This window comes from Platalea leucorodia, assembly GCF_965183815.1.
Source record: "Platalea leucorodia genome assembly, chromosome: 6".
Taxonomy (NCBI): domain Eukaryota; kingdom Metazoa; phylum Chordata; class Aves; order Pelecaniformes; family Threskiornithidae; genus Platalea; species Platalea leucorodia.
The window spans coordinates 79,835,071-79,862,170 of NC_138828.1; the positions used below are offsets into that span (position 1 = coordinate 79,835,071).

The 27,100-nt window shown below is 51.4% G+C and overlaps 1 protein-coding gene across 1 annotated transcript; it reads left to right on the forward strand.

Moving 5' to 3' along the window:
* The first annotated feature begins 543 nt into the window (after nt 1-543).
* ATOH8 (atonal bHLH transcription factor 8) lies at nt 544-25,637 on the forward strand. The gene is made up of 3 exons (XM_082316588.1): nt 544-1,187; nt 15,503-15,694; nt 24,378-25,637. The coding sequence occupies exons 1-3, from the start codon at nt 741-743 to the stop codon at nt 24,381-24,383; spliced, it is 645 nt and encodes a 214-aa protein (XP_082172714.1). The 5' UTR covers nt 544-740; the 3' UTR covers nt 24,384-25,637.
* The last annotated feature ends 1,463 nt before the right edge of the window (nt 25,638-27,100 follow it).

A 27,100-nucleotide genomic window follows, 5' to 3' on the forward strand; every position in this document is an offset into this window, starting at 1 on the left:
GCAGCAGAGCAGCAAGCGAAGGCTTCAGGGAGCCGTGAAAGGCGAAGCGGCGACTGGAGGGATATCTGGGAGGTGTTGGAGCTTCCCCGGCTCCCCCGGCTCCCCATCCCGCCGGGGTGCCCGCAGTGCTCCCGGGCACATTTAGGAAGGCAACGTGAAGTCAGGCACCCCCCACCTCGCAGATGAGGATCTTGATGAGGGAAACGAGGGATAGGAGGGGAGAAGCGGGATGAAGGGGGGTTGGAAACCAAAGCAAATCACGGATTTCTCTGGGGAGGCAAGAAGGGGGTCGTGGGGGGGAAAAGCGCACACGGTGGGTCGCGGCGAGTCTCCGGGGGGCAGGATTTCTCTTCCATCGTATGGAAGAGCGAGATTAAAGAAGAAAGTGGGAGTGGGGTGGGAGGGAAGGGAAGGGGGGGGTGGGGGGGATGAACAAAGGAGATTGGCAGCATAGCTGTTTTGGGAAGAGAAAAAAAAAAAAAAAAAAGCCTGCCTTCCTGTTTCTTTAAAGCCGCTCATCTGCGCGGCGGGCCGGCTGCCGGCAGGCTGCGGGGAGCCGCGGACGGACGGGCGGACGCACGCACGGCCGGACGGAGGGAGCCGGCCCGCCGGGGCTCCGCTGCCCGCCGCGGCCGAGCGGGCGCAGATGGGCGGCGGCGGCAGCGGGGCGGCGGCGGCAGCAGCGGGAGCGGAGCGGCGGAGCAGCCGCGGCTGAGCGCAGCGGCGCAGCGCCCCGCGCCATGCGGAGCACGCCGCTGGCGGAGGGCGAGCCCTGGCCGCGCCTCTGCGCCGCCGACCTCGGGGGGCTGCGGCGGCTGCGGCGCAAACACGGCTGCAAAAGTTTTCGCGTGGAGCTGAAAGTGCTGAGCGGGAGGAGGACGGGGCTCCGCGCTCCCCCGCCGCCGCCCCCCGCCGCCCCGCCGCCCGCCTGGGAACCGCGCAACCCCGCGCTCGGCCCCGCCGCCGCCGCCGCCAGCGCCTTCCCCGCCGCGCCGCCGCCGCCGCCCCCCGCCGCCCGCCCGCCGCCGCCGCCCGCCGCCTCCTCCCCGCGCCCGCGGCCGGGCGAGGCGTCCGGCGTCTCGCCGGAGATCAAAGCCCTGCAGCAGACGCGGCGGCTGCTGGCCAACGCCCGGGAGAGGACCCGAGTCCACACCATCAGCGCCGCCTTCGAGGCGCTGAGGAAGCAGGTACCTGCCGGCCGCCCCGCGGCTGCCGCGGCCCCGCGGGGACGGGCTGAGCGGGGGGGATGGCGCCGGGCATCGCTTTGCAAATTCCTTCCCCCCCCCGCCCCGACCCGGCCCTGCTTTCGCTTTCGGGGTGCTGAGGGGGGCGCAGGGAAAGCGCCCGCTCCGCCGTACGCCTGGGGCCAGGGGAGGTTAAAGGCAGTGGACGGCTGACAGAAGGGGAAGTCGGTTCAAAATGCCTGGAAGTACCAACCCTACAACTGTGCTAACGCTCAAGATGATAAATAAATAAGGGCTTTTAATTTGCTCGCAGTTAGAAACTTTTGGACTTTTGGTTTTTTCACCCGAAGGCATGGAGGGCGGAAAAATTAAACAAACCCGAGAAAGCCCTCCGAGTGAAAACAGGGGGTGGAGAGAGGCGCTTGGCCAAGCTGCGAGCTGGGGTGATGCTCCTGTACCAAGAGCACGTGTACTTGCTCGCTCTCCTGCTGGGGTGGGCTCTTCCAAAGGGATCACTGGGAATTTGGGCAGCGACATGCTCCTGTTGACTTTTGCGCAGGGCCCTTGGGGTTCCTGCAGCCACCTCCGAAACTTTCCATGTGCCCAATGTCTGCCAGGGATAGCCGAGTTAAGCTGTGGTCCCCGGCCAGTTAGTTTCCCATGAGTTTTACTGTAGTGTGTGCTTGAAGTGTGTACGGTGCCGGGCTTTCTTGTTGAGAGGTCTTGAAAATCCTTGTGGTCGTCTGTGAAGGGTAATAGACGTGTTCGCACTGGCAGAGTGCAGCTTCTGAAAGGGAAATGAAGTTTTGGACAAAATCCCTCCATCACCTCCCCAACATGTGGAAGGTGAGGAAAGATCCAGCGAAGCTGCAAGGTTCTTGTGTCTTCCCCACAAGGATAAATCAGTGCCCGGGCCCCGATACTGGGCCCTGTACTTCTCTCTGTGTGTGGGCACCCTGTAACAGCTCACCGATGGACAGAGATGTGCTGTCCCACTGTGCAAGCCCAGCTGTCCCAGCTTTTCTGCCTTTCCACTAAATGCCGACGGGACTGTTCCAGGTGTGTAGGAAGGAGGAGATGCACAGGGCTCGGAGGGCTGTGAGCTGCAGATGAGTCTGATCGTGAGAGATGCTGAGCGTTGCCTCTCCCAGGATGGTCCCTCCAGCCCGGTGGGAGGAGCAGCACACTCTGCTCGCAGGGGGGCCACACACCCAGGCTTTGGGCTACCATCTTTCAGACATTGCTTGTCCAAGCCATTCCCCAAATATGTTCACTTTAGGACTTAATCCTGTTTCCTAATTAGAGGAGCTCTGCTTGTTCCCATCTCCTGCGTGATGCCTGCAGCCCTTCCCTCAGCTGTGTGTTGGGTAACTGCACCCCAAGAGTTAATCCTTCCCCGTCATCTACTTCTGCAAACAAGACTTCCAGCCCCGACCTTGGTAGGAAGCAGAGGCTGAGACTGGGGCTGTATAGCAGGAGAGAATTGCTGATGAGCATCTAAACCAGAGCATTTTTAATCACCGCACGGTGATGGGATCTGACAGCTTCTGTTATAATCGCTGTAATCCAGTGCGTGCTGGACGCTGTCCCTCCGGTGCTGAGAGGCCGCTCCTTGTAGATACAAACTCCAGACTTGATATATTTTGTTTCTATAAGCTGCTTCCATATCTCGGTTGTTTGGCAACTGTGTGTAACGCACTTGGAAGTGTCAGCCTAATTCTCTATGGACAGACATCTACACCACCAAAACCGCAAGGGGAAGTAGCACTGATTTCCCAAATCACTGACAATCTTGTTCTAGGCTGAGCCTCAAGCAGAAGTCAGGCAAGCAACAAATTAAAGCCGCGCTCTTTTGGGAAATGGGCAACTCTTGAAAAGCCTCAGATTCCTGGCCTTGGCCCTGTCTTCATAAATCATTTCAGCCCTGGCCTCAGCTGGGAGCCCAAAGAGCCTGGAGAACAAGTTGCTGTCCTCTCTTCCCATGAAAGCTGGTCTCTAGGGTCAGCACGGGAACATACTGACGGAGCTGTATTCGCTCTGCAGAGAGAAAGAAATCATTCTCTGGGAAATGTTTGCTGCAAGGTTTTCCTAGCAATTTGCTGAGGGGTGGGCTGGCTGTCCCGACCATCATTGGATGACATTTGGATTCATTTCTTGGTGGGCTGCCAACGGCGTGCTTGGTGCCGTACGTGACATCAGGTGACAGTCAGCTTCATTGCACATACGCGCGGCGCTGGCTTGTCACTCAAATCATTCACACCGGTGCCGGTGGCGAGGCTTTTGAGGAGCAGGTCGGATCAGAAGAGAGGAGGTTGCTTTCCTTCACGTCTTGGTCAGCGGGGCTGGGAAGCGGGTGTACGGAGAGATGCATTTGTGGAGGTAAATGCAGTAGGGAGGCTTCTCTTGCCTTGGGTAAGCGCCGTCTTTTCACATCCCCGAGCATACAAAGGGCCGTCAGCCCCGTGCAGAAGGCAATCCCTGTGTGCCGTCAGCCGCAGACCTCGGTTTACTTCTTGTTCCTCAGTTAGTCCTCCGTCCCCTCCTTGTCATCACATATCAGGCTCTTAAGCAGCTGGGAGGCTTTTCCTGAGGCACTGAAACCGATACCTCCCCGCAGACAGGCAGGCGAGGAGCACGGGAGAGTGCCGTGCTTGCATGCAGCCGGCCCCGCGCTCCTTTGGGAAGGGGTCGGGTGCTGGATGCGGAGCTGCTGGAAGCAGGAGCCCCGCTCAGCCACCCATGGAGGGCGTCGTCCCCTTACCCACCTGGTTTGGATGCGCAGGGCTGGAGATACCCAGCGTGGCTGGCATGCATGAGAGAAAACCTCAGTGCCTGCAGGATCAGGCCCACCACAGCCACACCATAGGGAGCCCATCCATGCCTGGTGAGGAGGAGGAGGAGGAGGAGGAGGAGGAAGGGAAAGCCATGCCTCTCTGCAGGAGACCTTCCTGTCTCTGCAGCCCACCCGAGGGCGAGCGACTGGCACGCAGCGTGCCGGGCAGATGGGCTGACACTGGCGTCCCCGCGCTCTGCAGCTGTGTACATATGGCACACATGTTTCGGCTTGTGTTGGCTAGCTCTCCAGATGGCAGGAAGGGGTGGGTTGTTTTTTTTCCCCAGTTCTTGGTGGAGGAAGAGCCGACCACAGTCGTTTCACACAAGGAGAGACTAATCCAGCCGTGTCCCTAAGCACTTAGCTGTCCCCGGCTCGCCTCCGAAGCTAAGGTCCCCTTGGAGGTGGGAGGTAGATGGGCAGTTGCCGGCTCTGGAAAGCTGCCTGCTGTTGGGAGAGATGTGTCATTGCCATCGTGCTCGCCCCTTGGTGTCATGGTCACCAGAAACGAGGATCTCTCTCCCTCTCTGTATCGAGCTGCTGCCTTCACCATAGGGCCATGATACTGAAGTGGGACTGAAGATTAGATGCTCCTGAGATACAGCTCCTTCCCCTTCGTCTTGTCACTTGTGATCTTCAGCTACTCAGTCTGGAAGGGATTTCCCCACTTTAGTCCCCCAAGCATCATTTGTCCAAGTGATCCTTCCACTGGCAGTGGACTCCTGAGGCAAACAGCATAATTCCCCATGGAAAACACTCACCTGCTCTAAAACACTTTGAGATGGTGGAGATATTTCTGCTCTACTTTGCTCTCCCTCTGCTGCGGCCTTTCTGGGTGTCCCTCCTGGGTGCTGCTCCTGTCCCCGTGGCTGGGCAGCTCCTACCTGGTCTCCTGCCCTCGGATGCCCTGGCAGGTGCTGGTCAGTGGGTTCTTGCACTGTCCCAGCTGCTTCAAGACCCCCTTAAGTGACATGATGGGTTGTCACTTCCATCCTTTTTCTCTCCCTCTCCCTGCTGTTGTGGGTGGTCAACGAACCCAAACATTTCTGATGCAGACAGAGACATCGCACGGAGTTCACAAGAACCCAAGGTCATCTCCTCCTCCATCTGAAGTGCCCTTGTGCTGGTGGATGTTCCAGTTCATGACGCAGTGCAGCCGTTCGGAGGAGGCAAGATGCGACACCACCACCGCACATCTTCAGAGCAACTGCGATCCAGGCCAGGCCAAGGTTGCCAGCAACACTGGCTCCCTTTTTTGTCTGCAAATTCCTTTTGGCAGCAAGAATCTTTCTCCAGCACATCCCAAGTGTGAAACTGAACCATCTTAATGTTTATTACAGCATGGACTTAGCCACCAGGTTTGTTCCTGGAGGCCTTGGCCAGGAGGAGATGGTGCTCTCCGCTGTGAGGCTGCAGTGGGCACCCAAGCAAACCAACTCCCACCAGTATCTTGCACTCGCGCAGGAGTTGCGATTGAGCTTCTTAGCTGTGCTGACAGACCCTAAGGTGGCAGCAAACTCTCCCTTGATGGACGGAGACAACCACAGCAGCCTTCCTGATCTGGAGCCTGCCTAGGCTTGCACATCTGGTTTCTCTCTGGAGCACTGCTGTCCAGCTCCTCCTCAAGAAAGCAACGCATCGAGCCACAGCGAGCTAGAGTCTGCGCCGGGAGCAAATGTGTCCACAGACATTTATTTTCCCTTGAAGTATATTGGCGTTTTTCTAAATCTTTTCACCACTGCATTACCAGGGCGCTCTCTGCCCTAGCAGCTGACAGCCTCGCTCTCTGCACTCATGTGGGTTCTGGAGATATTTTAGGGTTTTATAGGGCTTTTTAGCTGCTGGAGTGGAGGTTTTTTCCCCCCACTAGCATCCTTTCACTTTTTGCTGCCGGCATGCACGTGGCTGCTGTGGCTTGTTGTTAAATCAGTGCAGAAAAGACCCCGCTGGCTCCCGCTGGCAGCATGGTGGGACGTCAGGAGCAGCAGCCTCAAGGCCACGGGAGGAGGTTGCGTTGCTGCGGGGTGGCGTGGGGGCAAGCTGGCTGCAGGGGTTTGAGGGAACAAGACAGGCACTAAATGCAGGCAGGACCTGTGGCTTGAGCAGTGCCTTAGCCACAAGCCGGTGGAGGCTGAGACTATTCTGGGGATGCAGCATTACGTGCTCACCCTGTTTGTGTGCCATCCCAAAGGTGGCTGTGGTTTGTCACCTCTGCAGGCGGGACACCGTATGCGACCAGTGTCGCTGGCACATCCTTACTGCATGGTGGGCAGGCTGAGAGCTTTCCTCCATTACCTGCTGACGTCTCCCAGCCCTATTCCCAGCGATTCATCCCCCCATGATCCCACCAGCAGGAACCCTGAAGATGCCTTAAAGCCCAGCTTCTGAAGATAAACTGCTCGCCAAGCTCCCTGGGGGTGACAGCCGGGCGGGGGGCATTGGCCCTGCTCCACGGTGGCACTTGGAGAGACGCTGCTGGGCTTTGGGAGAGCTGGACCATCCTTCACACGCTGCTCGCAACGTGTGGTGCCACCGCTGCGCGTTGTCATCGAGCAGCACAGCGTTAACCGGAGCATCTCGGTGGTTTCAGCCAGTCTGGAGTGACGCTTACGGTTATTTAGAGCCTGGTTGGCGCAGAGCAGGGCGGCACTGTGGTTTTAACAGCTAAAGAAGATGACAAAATACTGGCCTGAAGCAATGCAAGGGGAGAGAAAATAAGGGAGAAACCAGACAAAAGGACAAAAATCCTGAAAACGATGACTGTGTGTCACCAGGAACGGGGCTTGTTTGCTCCCTTTGCTGCTAACTGATTTTTATCCTCTGCTACAAATCCCGCTCCTGTCAGGAGGTATTTGCTCTGCCTGCTGCAGCCACCCCAAGTTAACCTCTGTGTTTTCTTACGGCTCCCACTGAAATCGGAGGAAAGAGTCCGCTTTTCTCCAGCGAGCTTTGAATCCAGCCTGTGCTCCCTGCCTTAATCCGCTCTCAAATTCCTCTCTGGGCTGCAGTCCCCGTGGTGGGGAGGTGGGACGCTTTATGGCACCTTACAGCAGAGCCCCCCAGGCTCTTTGTTCCTGACCTGCATCTCCTTTGGTCCATGCCATGCGTGTTCACAAAGTGATACGTCCCACCCCGGTCCCAATTTGCAGTCCCCCATGTCAAGCAGGGATGTGAGTAGAGCCACGCACGTGCTGCAGGCTCGGGGCAGCTCCTGGCTCTAAGCAGCGATAGCAAAGGAGTGGAAAACCCCATGGTGTCCAGCAGTGGCCGGTGACTAAAGAATCACCAAGGCTAAGCTGGAGCTGGTGTAATGCCATTAGCTGTGGTGGAGCTTGTTTTCCTATTCCCCAGGTGAATTGGACCTCAGAGGTGGAGATGGCCACTACTAAAATGTCACCCAAAATATGTTCCCCTCTATAGTGGTTGAGGGTAGCCCCTTCTAGAGGACATTTTCTGGGCCCAATGGCCCTGGGATTTCTCCTGTGATACCCCAGTAGTCCTCTGTGTAGTTATTATTTTGGGAGGTGGTTCAAAGAGCCTGCAATAAGGTAAGAGCTTTGCTGCAGCCCAGCAACGTGGTATTTTTCATGCATGATACTGAGGGTGTGCGTTGCATGCCCTGAGGATGTGCAGGAGGCTTGGAGGCTGCAAAAGGTCCGGGGATAGTGCAGGAGGACTGTCCAAAACGGAGCGGAGCCAGGCCTGGGGCAGCATTAACCAGACTGCTGTTTGGAAGGGATCCCCGGGGTGAACTCACCCAGCACCACACCTAGGTTTTGTTTGGAGGAAGCCAATTCATTCGCTCCAAGGAGTGAACTCATGTTTCTGCAATGTGAGCGATGGGGGAGCCAGGAGCTGGGAGGGAACTGGGAGCTGGGTTATTTGACAGCGTGGACCCACCCGAGAGGCAAAGGCGCCTCGGTCGGGACTAGTGCTCCCGCCTGAGCGATGCTGCTTTTGTTCTTGTTGGCATTTTTAAGCTAGGTTTGGTCCCTGGCTGGATGCTTCGCTGCCTGTGGTGAGGCAGGGATAAGGCTTTCTTTCAAACTGCTGTGATTGCTTTGCTAGCACGGTGCTGCCCGTTCCCCACCGCTGCAGTCTGGTGGCAGAGAAACAAAAGCCTCCCACACCCATGGTATGAAATAGCTGCCCATCGCTGGCCAGAATAGAGCTCTGCGGCGCATCTGACACCGTGACGCCCACAGAGGGTTGAGGGAGGGGATTCTGCCTCTCTACTCTGCTCTGGTGAGACCCCCCTGGAGCCCTGCGTCCAGCTCTGGGGTCCTCAGCACAGGAAGGACATGGAGCTGTTGGAGCGGGGACAGAGGAGGCCACAAAAATGATCAGAGGGGTGGAGCACCTCTGCTGTGAGGAAAGGCTGAGAGAGCTGGGGTTGTTCAGCCTGGAGAAGAGAAGGCTGCGGGGAGGCCTTATTGCGGCCTTTCAATACTTAAAGGGGGCTCATAAGAAAGATGGGGACAGACTTTTTCGCAGGGCCTGTTGTGATAGGACAAGGGGTAATGGTTTTAAACTAAAAGAGGGTAGATTCAGACTGGATACAAGGAAGAAATTTTTTACAATGAGGGTGGTGAAACACTGGCACAGGTTGCCCAGAGAGGTGGTCGATGCCCCATCCCTGGAAACATTCAAGGTCAGGTTGGACGGGGCTCTGAGCAACCTGATCCAGTTGAAGACGTCAAGTTGCAGGGAGGTTGGACTAGATGACCTTTAAAGGTCCCTTCCAACCCAAACTATTCTATGATTCTATGGGGCCCTTCTCCAAAAGCACTCCCCTGAGAACCATGCCTTTTATCCACAAAGCAGGATCTGAACCTAGGTTCAATCCCATGCTCTGCTGCCTCAAAGGTCCAGTTCAGCATAGTGAGCACCTGGGCAGAGGAGGGGTATTTGGGGACCAGGGCCATGCAGCAGGCTCTGCTTCTGTATGTGGGAGTAGTCTTGCAGGCAGCAAAGCTGCTTGTCTGGTAGCTGCAAGTTGCTTGGTGGCTCTGAACACATCGTGGTTCTCCTGGGTCCTAAATTCAGGCACTCCATGGAAGCTGTCTACTTCCATGGTGCCATTACTGCAGTCGCCAGATCCACCCATTGATAACCAACTGCACTGAAGGGGTCTGGCAGGACTGTGAGAGGGCGTCCCAGCAATGCTTGCAGGCTTTTCCGTCATACAGCTGTAGAAATCATCATCCTTCCACCTGGGATGTTGGGAGGACTCAGGGCACGTAGCTGTCAAGGGCAAGGTAGGGAAGCCAAGTCCCTTGCTGGTGAATCTGAACACACCAACTAGCCCATCAACCAATGGGTCCCCCGAGAAGTAGGAGGACCCATATGTGTTCACCTTCCCCCTGGAACTGGGTGGAAAGAAAAAGGCTGGCTCCAAACCCTTCCCAAACACGTTCCACAACGTAACATATCTTGAAAACAGGCGATGATCTTCTGGACAAGGCCTTCAGCTTGTTAAGGCTGTTACTCATAGAGTCACAGAATGGTTTGGGTTGGAAGGGACCCTTAAAGATCATCTAGTCCAACCCTCCACTATGTGCAGGGACATCTTTCACTAGATCAGGCTGCTCAAAGCCCCATCCAACCTGACCTTGAACACTTCCAGTGATGGGGCATCCACAACCAGCCCTGGAGATACTTTGGGATGGTGAGAGAGAGAGGTTTCCCCTGTGCTCAGGACCGACAAGGAAGGAATGCCAGCAGTCCTGCTGCCCCAACCTGCTGCCTTTCCTCGAGGTGCCTTAACCCCGGGAAATGTCTGGCTCACCCTGGAGTGGAAGGAGGGATATACAAAAGCCAAAACTATTAAGCACTGGACATTTATATGAACCTTCTGGAAATATTTTTGGCAGGAGGCGCAGCACAAACAATGAGACAGTGCAGTTGCGCTGTGTGTTCGGACACAGGCAAGAGGCAGCCAAATGCTCTCCCGGGGCGGGGGGGCTGATGTGTTTTAACTCCCAGCATAAAAATAAACCAGATGAATTAGCAGACAGGTAAATTCAGCAGCTTATTATGGCATGTTGTGGAGGAGCTAGCTGTCAGGAGGACTTAGCTTACACTGCATCGCAAACACGGGCGTTTCTCTGCCTTGGAGCCGCCCTGTCTTCCCTGCTGTACTCAGGGGGCCCAGTTCTGCCCTGTGTGACCTTCGGGGCGGGGGGGGGGGGCATCTGTGCAAGTCTGTGCTACTAAGTCCTGTTTCTAGCACGATAACAGAGAGGTCTGGACCCCCAGCACTTGACGCCCTTCTTTCTTCCAGCATTTTCAGACAGCATAAAAGCAGAGTGGACTTGGCTTTACAGACGTTACCTGTAGAGGTCCCGAGGGTGTTTACAGAAATTGTATCTTATTGATAAGGACAGAGCTACCCGGCCAGAAGCTCGAAGGTGTGAACTGGCTTAATGCTCCTAAAGTCCATGGGATGCTCCTGGCTGTTCCCCACAGACCCATCATGGTGAACATCTCCTGCACCCTCATATGGCAGGGGTGGTTATTATACCCTCTCACCCATCTTTTTCTCTAGTTGTTCCCCAACCTCATCCCACAGTCTCCTCTCCAGTGCCCTGGGTGAGAATCAACTCCAAGACCATGTCTTTAGTGGATGACAGTGTCCCTCTGGGGAGCTGCAGCAGAGCCCTGCCTTCTTCGAGAGGGCTGGCTGTGGGCCGAGCGCTGCTCCGGTCAAGTGTGCGTCAAACTTCCCACGGACTTCAAAGGGAGCATCTTTGGTCATCCAAGGGCCCTGCCTCTGAATCGCAGGCGTCAAGGATGGACAAGACCTGTTGGGTCACATCCTGTCCTATCTTCCTGCCAAAGAAGGGCTCTTCTGCACAGCAATATGTCTCAAGAGCATTCATCTTGCGTTGCTTCAGCCCCTGCCAGCCTGGGGATCGCTGATAAGACCCATGAGACTCTGCAGAGTCCTTCGCAGACTCAACCAACAAACATCCTCTGGCTGAAGCTCTGGTTCCTGCTGGTCCCAGCCCACTGCCGTGCTGATCTCCTAAAGCCGAGAAGGGTGCCAGTATCCTTTCCTTTCGAGCAGACAGCTGCATTCCTTCAGATCGGTGTGAAATTTCAGTTGCAGTTCCTTCCTAATTCCTTTTAATCATTGCAAATATTGCAGGCAAGATGTTGAGCTGTGCTGCCGCTCGGCAGAAATCAGTGAGGTCAGATAAGGGAAATATTTTCATTAACTGCACGGGAACTTGAGCTCTCCCCTGGTTCCCCCTGGCTCTGAACGGATCTGCTCAGCTCCCGTCTTTGCAGCTCTCCCACCAAAGCACGGATGTCTGTTCGGCTCAGGCGTGATGAGCAAGAAGGTGACGGAAGGAAAGGGCTTGGTGCTCACCAGGAGCATGATGGATGCCTGCTTGCATTACCTCCTGCTGAAAATCTGTGTAAGACAGACCCCATGGGAGCTGGGAGGGTTACACTCGCGTGGCCACAGCAGCATCAGGCATTTTTCTCATTTCCAAGATGCTCGCTCTGGTTTGGGTTGGATTTTGAACATTTCTTGGCATCCAGGTGCATCATCGATGCCCTTGAGTCCAGCGTGTGCAAATCTGTCCCCTCTTCCCTGCTGGCTTTGTGTTAAAGAAGGGATAAAAACAAAGTTCACTTTCTCCCCCCCCGCTGCTTGGGGAAGCTTTGGATCTGGATCTGAACTAAGTGGCTCATTCCTCTCTCAATTTCCCATGTTTAATTCAAAAGGAAACATTAAAATGGCAGGAGCTGAGCCAAGACAGGGAGGGTTCCTACGAAATAGTTATTCTAACACTGTTACCATGGCAAAAACTCTTATCTCCTAATGCTGGTGCCCCGCACCCATCACGGTGGTATCTGAGCTGCTCAAGGTGAACCTTTTCCCGTGAGCGTACGGGGCAGCTCCGGTTTGGACTTTGCTGCAGCATGTGGGAAAAGTGTTGTGTAATCCCAGTCGAGGGTTTTGTCAACTGTGTAAGCGCTGAGATCTTTCTTGGAATTTGTAGCAAACATGTCCTACAAAACAGTTTGGGTTTTATTTTGTTTCTTTTTTTTTTTAATAAAAACAAAACACAAAAGAAAGACCAAAACAGATGAGGAAAAAAGACATTAGCCTGCCTTCTTGTGTTGTAACTGGACAGTGTCTGTGCATCAGCCTCAAGGATTTCGTGGTCTATTTTCCTTCCACTCGATTTAACTTCCTTCTTGCTCTAATTCTGAAATTATTCCCACATTTCACTGAATCCTTCCATTTTAGTTCCCATCTTGCTTTGGTCTTTCACGCTGCTGTTTGATCTGGGATCTCCACTGTTCTTGTTACGTCGGTGTCGAAAGAAACTTGGGTGTTTTTGCTGCCCGAAGCTCTTGCTTTCAAAATAACTCTCAGCTTATTGCATCTGGGGGCCAGGTATTATGGCCTGAGGGCAAGCGCTGTTGGCGGGTGCATAATGCTGGCAAAGAACTGAAGGCAAGGATTTGGAGAGAGATTTTATCGGGCAAGAAGAGGCCCTTTGTGCCACCAGACTCCAGCCATTTCCAGCTACCCCTCTGATTTACTCCAGAGCGATGGAGACAACACTTAGCCTTGCTTTTTCCTTGACTGCCAGCTTTGCAAAGAGGGTCTTACAGGGTGTATCTCGAACCCCATGGGACACCTAGTGCTGTTTCCAGCAGGAGGGGTCTGGAAGAGTCTCTGTCCCTTTTGGGTTGGTGTTAACCAGCAGAGATGTTTCTGCTCCGTGCAACTGCCACTGGAGGTCAACGCAGCAGTGGCACTGGGTATTCCCAGAGAATGAATAGATTCCCTGCCTCCTCAGGGGTATCAGTAGCAGATGATGTGTATAGAAAAAGGCCCTTTGAAGCTTGTTGGCTTGCTCCTGGAGAGGTTGGATACTGCTGGGCACCTCGGCTGTATTATACAAGCCAAATGGACTATAGGGCCAACAGCATTAAAATCCACGTGCTTGTGGATAAGCGTGATCCGACCAGTTGTAGTTGGTGTGGATTTCCATAAGTATTATGGCAGAGCTCCTCCCTAGGAGCATTTGAAGAAACTGAGCAGCTTGGACAGGGGTGTGGATTAGTGATCGGTGGACAGGCAGGGAAGAGTGGGCAGGGAAAAAGGGCTGGTTCCTGCGGGAAGGGATGTCACGGGTGGATGAACCAGGGTCTGACGCGGAGCTTAGCTCTGCTTCAAGCAGGGAGTTGGGTTGGAGACCCCAAAGGTCCCACGGCCTGAAATTGTGAGTGTGTGAGCTGCGCTGCTGAGTGTGTTCATAAATGACCTGGAAAGGTGGGTGAGCAGTGAGATAGGAAGTTTGCTGACAATACTGCAGCAAAAGGTACGGATATTTGCTAAAGGTATCAAGGATAAGAAGACCTACAGAGGGACCTTACGACTCTGAGTGACTAGGTAGTAATATGGGAGATGAAATACCGTGTAGATGAAGTGATGCATATGGGAAAAACCATACCAGATTCCATATACCAAATGATAGACCCTGAGCTGACCGTTATCTCAGACGTGAGAGACCTCAGGGTTTCTGTAGATGGTTCAATGGAAATCTCAGGTCAGTGCCTGGTGGTGGTCACAAGTCAAATGAGGAGTGATCAGAAAAGGAATATTAAACAAAACAGAAAACATCAACATCTGTTAAATAAATACACAGAGCACCCACAGCATGAATACTGTGTGCTGTTCTGGTCCTTCCAGCTCCAAAAGGACATGTAGGACTAGGAAAGGTTCAGGGAAGAGGCTCAGGGGTGGTCAAAATTATGGGATGGCTTCCACACAACTGTCAGCTAAGGAGGTTTGGTCTTTTCCTTCTGGAAAAGAGGCAGAAGAGATGATGGAGGGCTAAAAATGTGTGTCACAGAGGAAATGAATACAGATCCATTGTCTTCTCTTCTAGTACAAGAACTGGGGAATCTCAAGTGAAGACAGTTGGAGCTAAGTTCAAAACAATCAAAAGGAGGGCCGTGTTCTATAGAATGGGGAGAAAACTTTGCAAAAGGATGTTGCGGGTGCTACAAGTTGAAAGGGGTTCAGCTTACTGGACCAAATTCATGGACAAAAAGATCTGTCGTGGGTTGCTAAATACAGAGGAGGCACATCTAGCTGAGGTCATGGAGCTGATGTTAGTTGGAGCCTGGCAGAATACTTGGGGAAATACTATATATGCCTGAGCTGCTCTGCTGCTCCCTTGGCATCTGCATATGGCCGCTGTGGGGTTTATGGAGGGGATGAATGCGTCTTACCTTACGTAAATTCAGGGACATCAATCCAGGGATGAGCCTGGCTTTGTGTCTCTGCGGGGAAAGGAGAAGCTGAGGCATGAGCATGGCAAGAAGCGTTAAAAAATCTCGAACCATAAGCAGAGTGTGACACCCTAGAGAGATGAGGAGGATGGAGACTGGTACAGAGGCAGATAGTAGAGGGACATTGAGGCATTCCAGTGATTGATGTAGTATGAAAACTTAGATTGACGGGCGGTCAGACGGCCTGAGTGGCTAGGATGGATTTCAGATAAATGCCCGGCTCCAGTTTCCCGTAGGCAGTAGACTCCTGTGCATTAAAGGATGAATGACCTTTAGCAATTTTGCAAACTAGCGAACAGGGCCCCAAGCCTATTGAATTCAGAAGAAGATCTCTCTTTAAGCTAGGCATGTTGAAGTTGTGCACCTAAAATTGAGCATATATGTAGTGTTGTGCTGGATCGTGCTCGAAAAGCACTCGAACCTTCTGCAGCAGGAAATGTATATGTTCAGTTATTTAGACACGTGCTGTTTAGTTTGACTTGTTTGAATGTTTCATGTTACACTAGAAATCTTGAAGGGTAAAGAAATAAATCACATAAGATACAGCCAGGGCCCTGAACAAGGCTCTGGTTTGGTCTCTTCTGGGAGGTGAGGTACCGTGATGGGGTGTTTCAGCAGGTAGGAATTACTGCCTCTAGGTCCTGCTCCTACAACAGCATCGTGGTTTTGCATGGGCTGGAAGTCATGATCGATGCTGTTTGAGCACAAAAATACCAGGTTGTGATATATTTGCTCATACCCCCCTTATTGCCTTATTCTGCAAGAGCTGTGATGGCATTGGAGTTGAGTTACCTGCAGGCAGTAAGTTACTCAAGACGAGTAACTGGGTGGCACGGGGGTTGCAGGTTTCCGAGAAAAACAGGGCCTCTGAGAAGCGAACTGAACAGCAGGCAGACGTCCCAGGCCGTATCCTGCCATCGCGTTTTAAGCAGAACTGCCCTGCTGAAATCAAGAGGCTTCGTGCTGCTTTCATCCCCATGGAGATCAGCGGGGGAGTTCTTCTTAAAAACCTGTTGGGACCATATGGCCTTTTATCACTAGTGTTCCTATTTATGTTAAAAACTGCTAAGAAAATAACCTACAGTTGTTTTGTCATGCTTCAAGCAAGATATTTTGTTTATCTGGCCTAATTTTTTTTTTTCCCTGTTACCCTTTCTAGGTTCCCTGCTATTCTTATGGTCAAAAGTTGTCCAAACTGGCCATCTTGAGAATAGCCTGTAACTATATCCTTTCCCTGGCCAGACTAGCAGACCTGGATTACAGCGCTGACCACAGTAACATGAGCTTCTCTGAATGCGTGGAGCAGTGCACTAGGACCTTACAAGCAGAAGGAAGATCTAAAAAAAGGAAGGTATGTTACAGCCTCCCCCCCTCGCCCCCCAAATAACGGTAAAAGTTACAAAAGGGTGGGAAAAAAAAAGGAAAAAAAGAAAAAATCCAAAGCAGTTTCCTTCTTTTCTCAATCTCTTGAAATTTTCCTTATTTTTTTATCCCTTGCCTTTCTCTCTCTCTTTTTCTCCTCCATCCGTCTGATCTTGTAATAACCGCATTCCTCTCTAATCAAAAGCTTTTCTCTCCTCCCCATCCTCCACGCCGGGCTCTTCCTCTCGTTAGTCGCCCATCGTGTGTTTTAACACAAGTGTGATCCTATTAGAGTCATCTTGGGGCTGTTATTTGTTAAACCGAACCAACCTCGAGTCGCCTTTTGGAGCCCATAAAACACGGTTGCTCGCCTGTGTTTTCTGTTTTGTTTAATCTAACACTTATCTCCGAGAAAAATCACCCGACAACAAAAAAAAAGTAGCTAATGGAGACATTGTATGTATAAACACATTAGTAAGATGTATGACCTGAAGGACATGTGGGTATCTTGAGGAAACAACGTTAAATCTAATTACGCCTTGCATTCCTTTAGGTTACTTAACACTGAACCAATTAGGTGAAATCATCGTCAAGCGGTGGGAGGAGGAAGCGGAGCGTTCTGCCAGTTTTCCTCTCGGAGAGTGACATGGGTGAATTAAAGGAGTGATTGATGTCTTTGTTCGGACTTTTATGACAAAAAGAGTTTTGTAAACTTGAATTGAACTTCCCCCTGCTTTCTGGGCTCGCTTGTCAGGCAGGATAATAAATCAGCGGGATTTTAATGGATGAATGGGCAGCTAAGCTGGGGAGCAGGCTCCTTCCCTGGTGTCGTTAAGATCTGCCTCCGATTCGGGCAGGTTTCCTCACTTTTCCTCCTCTTTAGCCCAACAAATCATCCTGCAGCAATTCAGTTTATAAATAAACACAATAGCACGCTCCCCGTTGCTTCCTCTCGCTGTCATGGGCTGTATTTATGCCCCCGGAGCAGCAGTGCCAGGCGGAGATGCGGCACTGCTCGCCCATGGCTGACAGCACCGGCTGAAACTGGGAGGTGTGGGGGGAACTCCTGGGCCCGGCCTGAAATTGGGGGTTCATTGTGGGGTCCGTAGTGCCACAGGCGGTGGTGTCCCAGGGACACTGATGTGATGCCACCAACACTCGGGCAAGGTGAGAGTTGGGTCTTGAGTCCCCTCCCCAAGTCGAGATGGGGGAGAAGAAGGGGATGAGCATCCTTTTTGAGGCTTCAGCAGATTGCTAGTTGGGTCTTGGGTCCCCTCCCCAAGTCGAGATGCAGGAGAAGAAGAGGATAAGCATCCTTCATGGGGCTTCGGCAGATTGCTAGTTGGGTCTTGGGCCCCCTTCCCCAAGTCAAGATGAGGAGGAAGAAGAGGATGAGCATCCTTCTTGGGGCTTCAGCAGATTTCTGGGCTGCTGTTCAGGCTTTGGGTGCCTGATGGGCTGAGACCCATTGTCTTGGCTTATGTAAATCAATGCGAGCTTAAAGACAGAAAATGCGGAGCCAGATTTCAAATGGCTCCAAATCCCAGGGTCTTCACATCTGAGGGTTAAGGCTGGGCCCATCCTTAATTAAAAAAAAAAAAATTAACAATTAAAAGCCTTCCATTTATGGTGTTCTCTGAAGTTCACTCCGGAGCAGACACATGGAGAAAAGCCCCAAGCCCACTGAGAGCATGTGAACAATGAAAGTCTCATGGGGCATCGGCACATCCCCCCGCCCGACGGGCCGCCACCAATCTGCAGAAGCAGCGTCACCGGGAGAAAATCCGCCTTTTCTCCACATTCTTGAGGGACACCCCCCCTAACCCTTCTCCAAAGGCCCTCTCCAGAAAGAAAGCTGGGCTTTGTACCTGAGGTCTTGGTCCCTGCTCTGCCTTGCTTTTCTTTCTGGAAAGTGTCTTGCGAATGCATTTCTGCTGTTTGGGAAGGTCCAGGTTTAGGGCAGCCGAAGAGCCTGTGGATTCCCCTGGCTGATAGGTATCATTTTATTTACAGCAGTATTTGCTCAGGAGATAGCAAGAGCACATTTAGCTGATGATGAAGCCAAAACCAGTAGGCAGCACTAAATAACACCAGTAATTCCCAGTAGATAGGAATGGGGATGCAAAGCCTGGGTTGGGAGGACTCATCGTGGTATCTCCCTTTCTTCTCGAGCCAAGCAAACCAATGGCATCGTGAGCACGAGGTAGGGAAATGCCGTTGTCAGAGGGAAATTATAGATCCGGGATGGCTGCGCAGGGAAGATCCGAGCTCTGGATGTCAGGTGGTGTGAGGGATGTCTCTCCTGGGGGGTCTCACGCGGGCGGCTGGATGAGGATACAATGGCTTGGCCCAAAATCACCGCACCCTCATTAATTTTGAAATCGGCACGTTTTTCTAAGCTGTGTGTGTTTTTAATCAGGTCTCCAAAACCACTGCTTGCTGAGCAGTTCCTCTGAATTATCGACTTTGGGGTGGTGGTTATATTTTTGTTGTTGTTTTTTGGGTTTCCTTTTTTATTCTATCTTAAAAAATCACAGTAAGCCCAAGCACAGACCTCCGCTCCTTGAGCTCTACCGCTGCATCCACAGCACCCTTATCTCCTGTTATCTCCCTTTTATTGTGTCTCTGCCTCTATCGCTCGCTCTCTCAGCTCTCCGATTGCAATGTGCTGTGGCACCGTGAGCTTTTCACACAAAAAAGTAGCTGGTTGGAGTTTGTTTTGGCAGGCAGGGGCTCCAGATGTTGCATTTGCTGGATTGTACGTTGCCTTTTGCTTTGTTTTTGAGGGCAGATTATCTGCTGTCCCTAACATTAGGTTGCTGTTCAGACTTTGCTGTTGCAATAGAAAATTTAATGGGTGTTTTTTCCCCCCCTTTCTGCTGCATTTTGTTAATTAGAAAAGTTGGCTTTAGCCTTTCAAACTTGACTAGGAAAAAAAAATCCCCTTTCCAGTCCTAACTACAGTTATACGGTGATTTTAGTTGTTGCAACTGAGACTTGACCGAGGGTGTTTTGTGATGGGAGATCTCATTTATAAGCGGCAAAGAGGGTAATTGAAGGGCTTCAAATGCCTTTTCCTTTAAAAAAAAAAAGCTGCATGGGGCGGTGGTGAATTCTGATGATAGTCTTCATTTTTTAAAGCTGCTTTTTGCTTGGTTATACAAGCAATCTGGACTAAGCCTTGCCCTTCACCATGCACGCAAGAGTTGCACCACGTTGGAGATTTGGGTTGCGACACCCTCAGCGGAGCCTGGAGTCCTGCTGGGGCCACGCTCATGTCCTGGGAAAAGGGGGGGATCTGCCCTTGGCTCCAGCCAGGAGCATCCTCTGGCAGTGCTGAGGATGCGACAGTGAAAGGAGGTGGATCAGAAAGGGGAGAAGGGGAGTCCAAGTTTCCTCATCCCTGGTGTACCCTGTTTCTGCACGGGACATGATCCCAAGTGGCCAGAGATCATCTGAAAGCCTCGCACGGATTTTGTAGGGTTTCGGGTCCAGCCTGCTGTTTGCACAGTCTCTTTTTAGAACCTTTTCCCCCCAGGGCCAAATGCTGGTGCCCTGCAGGAAGCAGCGTGATGGGTCAGGGTAGGGTTAGGGCTCTAGGGTGCATGGCCGGGTGCTCTCCCTGGAGACTGGTGTTTTTGTGGGTGCAGAGCTGTGCACCACAGCCCCCCACAGAATCGAGCCCCCGGGGCTACGGGGCAGACCTGACCTCCCCACCAAGCAGCACAACCGCAGCCCTTCGGTCTCCGCAGAGCAGGATCTGTCTGCTAACAAATACCCTATACAACACACCCAGCACTGAACAGAAAACCCTGAGCGCTAAAAAAAAAAAAAACCCAAACTCCCATCGCAAGGTTCATTTTCTTTTCCTTCCCCTCCCCGCTTTGCTTTCGATTAGCCCTCGTGCTAGGCGGCAACATCGCCGTGGCCATGGGAGCTAAGCCGGCGCGGGGAGGGATGGGTGAGGGATTTTTTTTTTTTGCTTTATCCTCCCCCCGTCCCGGCTCTTCTGGCAGTCGCAGACTCCAGATGTTCGGAGCGCGAGCTGGGAAGTCCTGCTGGCGCCACTTGGGGCAGAGGGCAGGGGAAAGGCACGCGAGCTGGAACCCGGAGTACTCAGTCACTGCAGGACTTGGCGCATTCCCCAGCTCGCTGCTGGCACATTCCCCGGCTCTCTCCTGGCCATCTGTTCCAAAAAAACACTTTCAGAACCTCATCATCACTCAGGATACAACACTGCGAGCAGCTGTTAGCGAGGCAGAAGGGGGAAAAGAAAAAAAAAAAAAACAAAAAACCACACACACATTAAAAAAAAAAACCAAACCATGCGAAAGGTCTCTTTGTGAGAGAGGAAACTGGGTTATGAATAACAGGCGAGCAGTTGGAGCTCAATAAAAGTTTTCGGCTGGAATTTAGTTTCTTGTTTTTGTGCCTGTGTGTGTGGATGCACACAGACGCAAGGAATTAAAAATTAAAAATGCACTCTCTATATATATTCCCTGATAATTAAATGATATAGAAGCATATATAGAATGAAAAGCCACTCTATTTGTTGCAGTCTGCTGCACTAAAATGGCTCACATTGTGTATGTAATTATTGCATTATATAAAATAGTTATTGTGGTGTTCTGCCATGCCTTGATGCCGCCTCATTGCTGCTTTGCTAAAAGCCGAGCTCCCGCTGTAGGTAACACTTATTCCCATTGAAAAATTAAAAGGAGGGCATTCTGCGAGCATATTTACTTGCAGAAGTGAACAAGTTAAGGTTTTATATTATAAAAGAGAAATGGTAGTGGCAGGCTTGATTTGTATGGCACTGAAAGCATTCGCTTGGAGCATATTTTTTCTATAACACTGTATCATGACTCGTGATTTATTTAGACAGAGCCCCGAGATAAAGCCACAGCTCCCACCCCATCGTTTGCGCGGATGATCCTGGCTGCCGGAGCTTGCTGTTATTGATCATTTGATATTGATTATTATAACACATTCGGAGCCAGCACAGTAAAAATCTTGATGATCTGCATGGCATTTCTTCCTCGCCGCTTCCCGTCCTGTGCGGGTTTGAGGGGGGGGTTGATAATGAGGTTCGACCTCCCTTTCTCTGCAGTTTGACTTAGCAGAGGTTCCTCTTTAAAAATAGCTTCATTTCCCTGCTAGGACTTGCAGGCGAGAGCGGGCAGCCAGCCAGTCTGCTTCCCCACGGCCGCCGGCTCCGCGGGCCCCGGGGAGGAGCTGGACCACAGGAGAGCAGGGACCCGCTCCCAGCCGTCCGTCCGTCTGCCTGCAGGACAGCGGGACGGCAGCATCCCCAGGGGAGGGGGGCCTCGATCTGCCTGGCCATGAGTTATCCCTGCCCTGCGCTAGCTGAAGGAGTACGCACCCGGGGAACAGACCTGCTTAAAAATGAGTTGGCGAGGGGGTAGTGAGGCTGCGTAAGCCCCGTGGCAGATTCCCGTGCTTATCACTTGCGTTTGATATGTCCCTGCAACCCAAAACAGCAATTGCAAATGGGGCATGGGTGTGAGGCTAAGGGCTCATGACAAGTTCATGAGCAAGTACCCCCAACGCCGGGCAGGGAGGCAGCAGCAGCTCTGTGCATCCCCGAGGGCACTGCACACCCTGCGTTGGCCTGTTGGGGGGCTGAGCATCACTACCCCAAAGAGCAGGGCCAACAGCTTTTCCTTGCAAAAGGGATGTGATGTGGGACCCCACTGTTACGTGACAGCACCCCAAAACCCCCTTTGCTTTAAGGGGTGTTGGAGCAGCCACGTGGCAGCACGCAAAGGCTGGGGCCAAGGATTTGCTCCGATGGTGGGAGCAGGCTCCCAGTGTAGGCTCCATTCCCTTTGTAGCGAGGGTATTACCAAGAATAGGGTAAGATCCGCCCCACAGATATCAGGTAACTACAGCAAAAGGAAAATGTGAGTAGAAGAGACAGGAGAAACCCTGGAACAAAGGCTGACTCAATTCCAGAAGTGCTTTGATTTATAGAGATTGAAATGCTCCGGGATGCTGCAAACTCACCAAGGTCATTGGGCCAGTTGTCAAATTCAAGAGCCATGGGAGTTCTGATATTATTAGTTTAAAACAGACCCTGGTTAATAAATCTGTCTTCAGAGCTCCTGGCTGGAGTGGAAAAGGGTGGAAGAGGGGAAGAAAGGAGCCTGTTCCCACCTAACATAACCCATGGCCAGCATCAGGCAGCGCCTGGGGTCTAACCAAGCGGTACCAACGAGGTCTGCTGAGATCCTCCACCACGTTGCGTAGGGATCTCTCAGTTTTCTTCGCCTTGAAAGTTCGCCCCTTGCCTGCCCTTGGCTGGTTTGCACATATTCCCTCTTGTCCCCCGGTGGCTGATCTTCCCCAGTTGCAGAGACCTGCTCCTGAGGCTACTCTTCCTAAAACCATCCTGCTTCCCAAAACCCACCAATGCTTTTTATCAGCATCGAGCACTCTGAGCAAAAGGGCAGGGTCTCTCTGACCGAACGCAGGAGGTGTTACAGCTCATGGTCATTTCTAACTGCAGTCTCAGGTCCTGTTTGTTCAGCACTTTGCAGAGCACCGGAGGCACAAGAGAGGGGACTGGGACCCCTGTGACTCCGGTGGCTTTGGCTTAGGGCATGAGGCTGCTATTGCTGGGTAATGCATTCCTGCAGTGGAAAAGGTTTTCCATGCTAAGACTGCTGTTCCAGATGGGAACAGGGGGGATTTGTCTCTCTACTCTCTTTTAATATTAATGAGAATGGTCATTGCTTCCCTCCTTTTTCTTCTTTTACATTTTCTTTCTATGTGGGATAAATTAAACAACCGATTTTTCTATTACAGGTTATGAATATATAATATTTATCATTGGAAAAGAATTTTAGGGGTTTCCTAACAAAAACATTTGTGATACACAAGGCTGTTTGTTTGTCATTCTCCCACCTAAACCTCATTTATTCAAAATCCCAAATCCCAATTAAGGCCTTGAATTAGGGCAGTAGTTTCTATGTTCTCCTGCTCCAAGCAGCACTAGATAGTGTCTTACAGTCAGCAGAGACACCTCCTTATGGATAATAACTGCAATAATGAGCTCTGTTTTCAGATTTGGCATCTGCCAGATGTGAAGAGTTCTTTATTGCTTACATAGGAGAGCAAGCGATGTGGGCTGGGACCGATGGAGTGACGTTTATCCGGAGACTCTGTTATTGCTGGGATGCACTGGGGTGCAGCCAGCCCACGGCTCCGTCCTGTCCTCCAGCAGAGCTGCACGGCCAAACGCCGCCTCCATCGTATCCAGATGCGCTGACCCCAACTCCAGGAGTCTGGGGTCCAGCAGAGACCAGCATTTCTTGCATGGAGGATGACCTGGGCCCTTTCGGCGAAATACTCTTATCGAGGGAAATCCTGATGGTCCTGGGGCAATCCTGTGCTTCCCAGGGTCTGCACTTTGCAGGAGGGGGTGGCAAGGTGGATTTTGGGTCCCCCTGCCCCTTAGCCTGGCATGGATGCTCAGCTGTGATGGTTGATCTCACAAGCAGCTGCCCTAATGATAGTAATAAATAAAATAAAATAATTTAAAAAAAGGGTCAGTATCCTAGTAATATTTTATACCTTAATGTTATAATATCCAGTAATGGAAAAGGAGAGGCAGTACAGAAACAAAGCAAATTGAGGAAAAAATATTTTTCAGGCCAAGCTTTAAGGAGTTTGACCTTTTTAAGACTGTCAGAAAGATGGCTGAGCTGTCCGGGGAATTGATGACCGTGTCCAAAGGACCTTCAGAGGTTGTACTGCACCCTGAAGGGCTCTTAAATCCACTGGCAAAAAGCAAGAAACGGTGGTTGGACTCAGTAAATGGGATCTCATTTCCAAGCTTCTAATTCCTAAGTTACTTAAAGGAGGATTTAGGAGCCCACGTGATGAAGGCAGTTTGGACAGCGGAGATGTGATCTCATGAAAGAGCAGGCCCTGAGGATTTTACTCTGTTTTGAACTATGCTAACGATTGTTTGTGGGATATTCGCAGGGCTTATTTTAATGTTAAAGGGGGTTTAGATGAGGTTTTCCCTGTCAGAAGCTGCTGTGCTTTGGAGTTGTGCATTTTCCAATGGACCTGGCTGTAATACTCGGTAGCCAAATGCAATTACCTGAGTACCTCTGCCACGGCCGTGACTCGCAGGGGGATGCGCAGGCACAAGGGACAGGTTGCAGTTCTGTGGGCTGAGAAGCCATGCACACAGAAAAGTAAATCCAATCCCTAAAATACAGAAATTAACCCCATATCCTGCACAAATCCAGCTTGTCCCAACTCCTTTGCTTTCCCTCTGTAATTCTGAGATCTGGTTCCAAAGCTGAAAATAGACCCAAAAAGCTGCAGGTCTTGTCAAAAGCAGGTATTTGCCATCATTTCTAATTTTTTTGCAGCAGGAGCTAGAGACAGCACCTAATTGCCTGGTTGCATTTCTTCCCCAAACCTTCCTCGTCCCCTCTCTGCCAGTCCCTCTGCTCTACGTGGGCTCTGGCCACCGTTGTGGCACCTACAGGTGCTCTGCAAGCCCCACTCTTAGCGGGTCGCATGGCCAACAGTCCCGAGGACACCCCAGCGTGTGCCAGCGACGGTCATTCGTGCAAGGAGCCGCTGGCACACCATGTGTTCGCTGTTCTGATGGTGCATCTTTCTCTTTCCAGGAGTAATAACCAGGAAGGGAGGATTCAGAGGAGCTTCCAGCCAGAGTTACATCTGTTCTTGGCAAAGGTTGCACGATCCAGATGAAGACTGCAAGCAGCTTTTTTGCAGAAGCCCCTTTTCGAGATGACGATTGGCCAAGGAACTTTCTTAATCTCTGGAACAGAAAGGAAAAAAGGAAAAGAAAAAAAAAAAAAGGACGGGGACGCTTCTTATTGTTGTTAAGCCAGCCACCTTTTAGTACGTGCAATTTATTTAGCACTTTTCCCTTTGCTTAACTGGGAAATGTTACCCTCTCAGCTCATGTGTACAGTAATTTTTTGTTGTTGTTGTTGTTGCTGTTGTGCCAAAGATTTGATGGAGCTTCTACACTGTGTCTTATTTTTGCCTTAACGTTAAATCTTTGAGCCAAAGAAAAGTCAGAGGTGCCATTCAGATGGCGGTGAGCAGGCCAGCCAGCTGTCGGTGACAAATCCGCATTTCTGAATCCTTCTGTGAGTCGCCTCTTATTCCTCCTGCCCGCACTTCTCTGCCTGCAGCCCTGGAGCCAGCGTTCAGTGTGGGCAAGAGCTGGGACAACACCAAATCGTGCTTCGGCGTTCAGGTTTGCATCTGTCTTTGAGCTACTCCGTAGTTCTGCCTTTTGGGCAATTTCCTGACGTTCCTGCCTGTGCGACACATCCACAGGGTAGAAATACTGACACGAAGTGAGAGCTGAAACAGGAGCTATGAATTTTTTTTTTTTTTTAATAAATAAATAAAATTAACTAAGCAAAAGCTAAGTGCCATGTAAAGCAAAAAAAAAAAAAAAAGGAAATCTAAAGAAAGTTCAGCTAGGCAGAATGAAATGCAGCAAAATGATTCAGTGGGCATTGCAGGTTTGTGAAGTCGTTTTTTCCGTGGGGTTTTTCAAGTGGTCGGAAACCCATGTAATGCAAAAGCATTTGAATCCTATACTGTACCTTTCACTTCAAATTGAAGTAAAAAAAAAAAAGAAAAGATTGAGAAACATTTGCTTGGAGTAAGCAGACTTTATAGGTAATGCAGTTCGTATGCAAGACATCTGCTAATGATGGGGGGACAGAGCTCTGTGTTCAAGTAAAAAAAAAATATGGGTTTCCAAACCAAGGAGATTAACATATTTTGTTTCCCACTCAAGGTAAAGGTTATTTGTGAGGCCAGATTCCCATCCTGGCTACATCAGCGTAAATCGGGTTCCCGGGTGTCTGACTTACTCCAGTCTGAATCTGGCCAGGCATCGCCAGGCGCTGGGGAGGGCGAGGGGCTGGGGTGGGCGAGCATCAGCGGGCAGGGGAGGGGAATAGTCTCTGTTTTACTGACATGAATACAAAACTTGAACTTCTCAGTGCCTGACCGTTTATTTCCCGAGCTGAGCAATTGGCAGATGAAGGCCAAGCTGGGGAGCCAGTATGCAAAAGCTGAGCTCACCGGAGCAGCGTCTGGGTCTGGGGGGAGCCAGGCTGTGCGGTGATGGTCTGCTCACTGCCAGGTCTCCTGGCCCAGGCGAGGACGGGTGAGCTCCCGGTGAGGATGCTGGAGATGTCTTCTACCTGATTTCTGGGACATACGGGGGATGGCTGTGTCCAAGCCACCTCCCAGGAGCTCATTATACTGCTCACCCCTCCACCCTCACTGCCGATCATTATTAGCAGCCCAATAAAATACATTTTTAGATTGTTATTTGTATTTCTTTATTAAAGCACAGTTTTTAACCCTGTCTTTCATTATATATATTAAGGCCAGCTTTTTAGCTTATAACAGGGAGAGGAGCTGAGCTCATGGACCTCAGAAAACACTCCAGGGGTGTTTGCACCCATGTCAAAGGGTTGGGTTTAAAGTGCATTTGCTTTCGAGAGCCGACAAGCAGCTGGACCTCATGAATGTGGCCCAGCTGCAGAAAACAGTGAGAGAAAGGGAACTGGAAGGCAGTGATAAAAAAAAAAAAACAAACAGCATTGCAAGATGGCCTAAAGGGAGAACTGCAGTTTTTGTACGAGGCCATGCTGCAATTCTCCCATCTGGGTTTTGAGCAAGAGCGATGGGGACAACTTGGGGTTGTCCCCACCCCGGCACACACAGGGGTACGCACCGTGTAGCCAGGGGCTAAGAAAACCCTGTGGGCATTTCTGTCTTTGAGCAGCATCCAAAATTCACCAGGCATTTTTCATTTGAGAAATACCATTGTATTTTAGTCACGAGTTCTGCAGTGGCTCTCAGTTTGTGAGAGTTAATAATTACCAGTAAGGCAAGGTCTGCAGGGACAGTCACCAATACAATACAATACTGCTGATATTCTTTATTTACCTTTTTTCCCGTTTCAATTCCTGTTGATAGATAAGGAATTTGCTGCAAATAAGTAAGTCACAAGCTGGGCGGCATCATCAGGTTGCAACTGGGGCTTTAGGTTATGCACTAGTGTTTGTCCCCCGATTAGGGAAACAGTAACCATTGAGATCAACTTGCTTCATTTACAAATTCACTTTCCTTAAACTTTCCCTGCCATTCCCACCCTACCGCTGCCCTCCAGTAAATGCAGGCAGAAAGATAGCCCTTAAAAGTTTAAAAAAAAAAAAATGTTTTGCTTGGTTTAAGTGAACCAGCTTCTGCAAGAGGTTATGTGGATGCTTTTACATCCCAGAAGGAGGTCAGGCGAGGCGAGAGGAGCTGCAATGGCCATCCCTACCACCGTCCTGTGCTGCCCAGC

What these genes read in the sequence shown, in the direction of transcription:
- ATOH8 (XM_082316588.1), top strand. Translation starts at nt 741, where the DNA reads ATGCGGAGCACGCCGCTGGCGGAGGGCGAGCCCTGGCCGCGCCTCTGC. An exon ending in TCGAGGCGCTGAGGAAGCAG is followed by an intron (nt 1,188 to 15,502) that starts GTACCTGCCGGC and finishes TACCCTTTCTAG; the next exon opens with GTTCCCTGCTATTCTTATGG.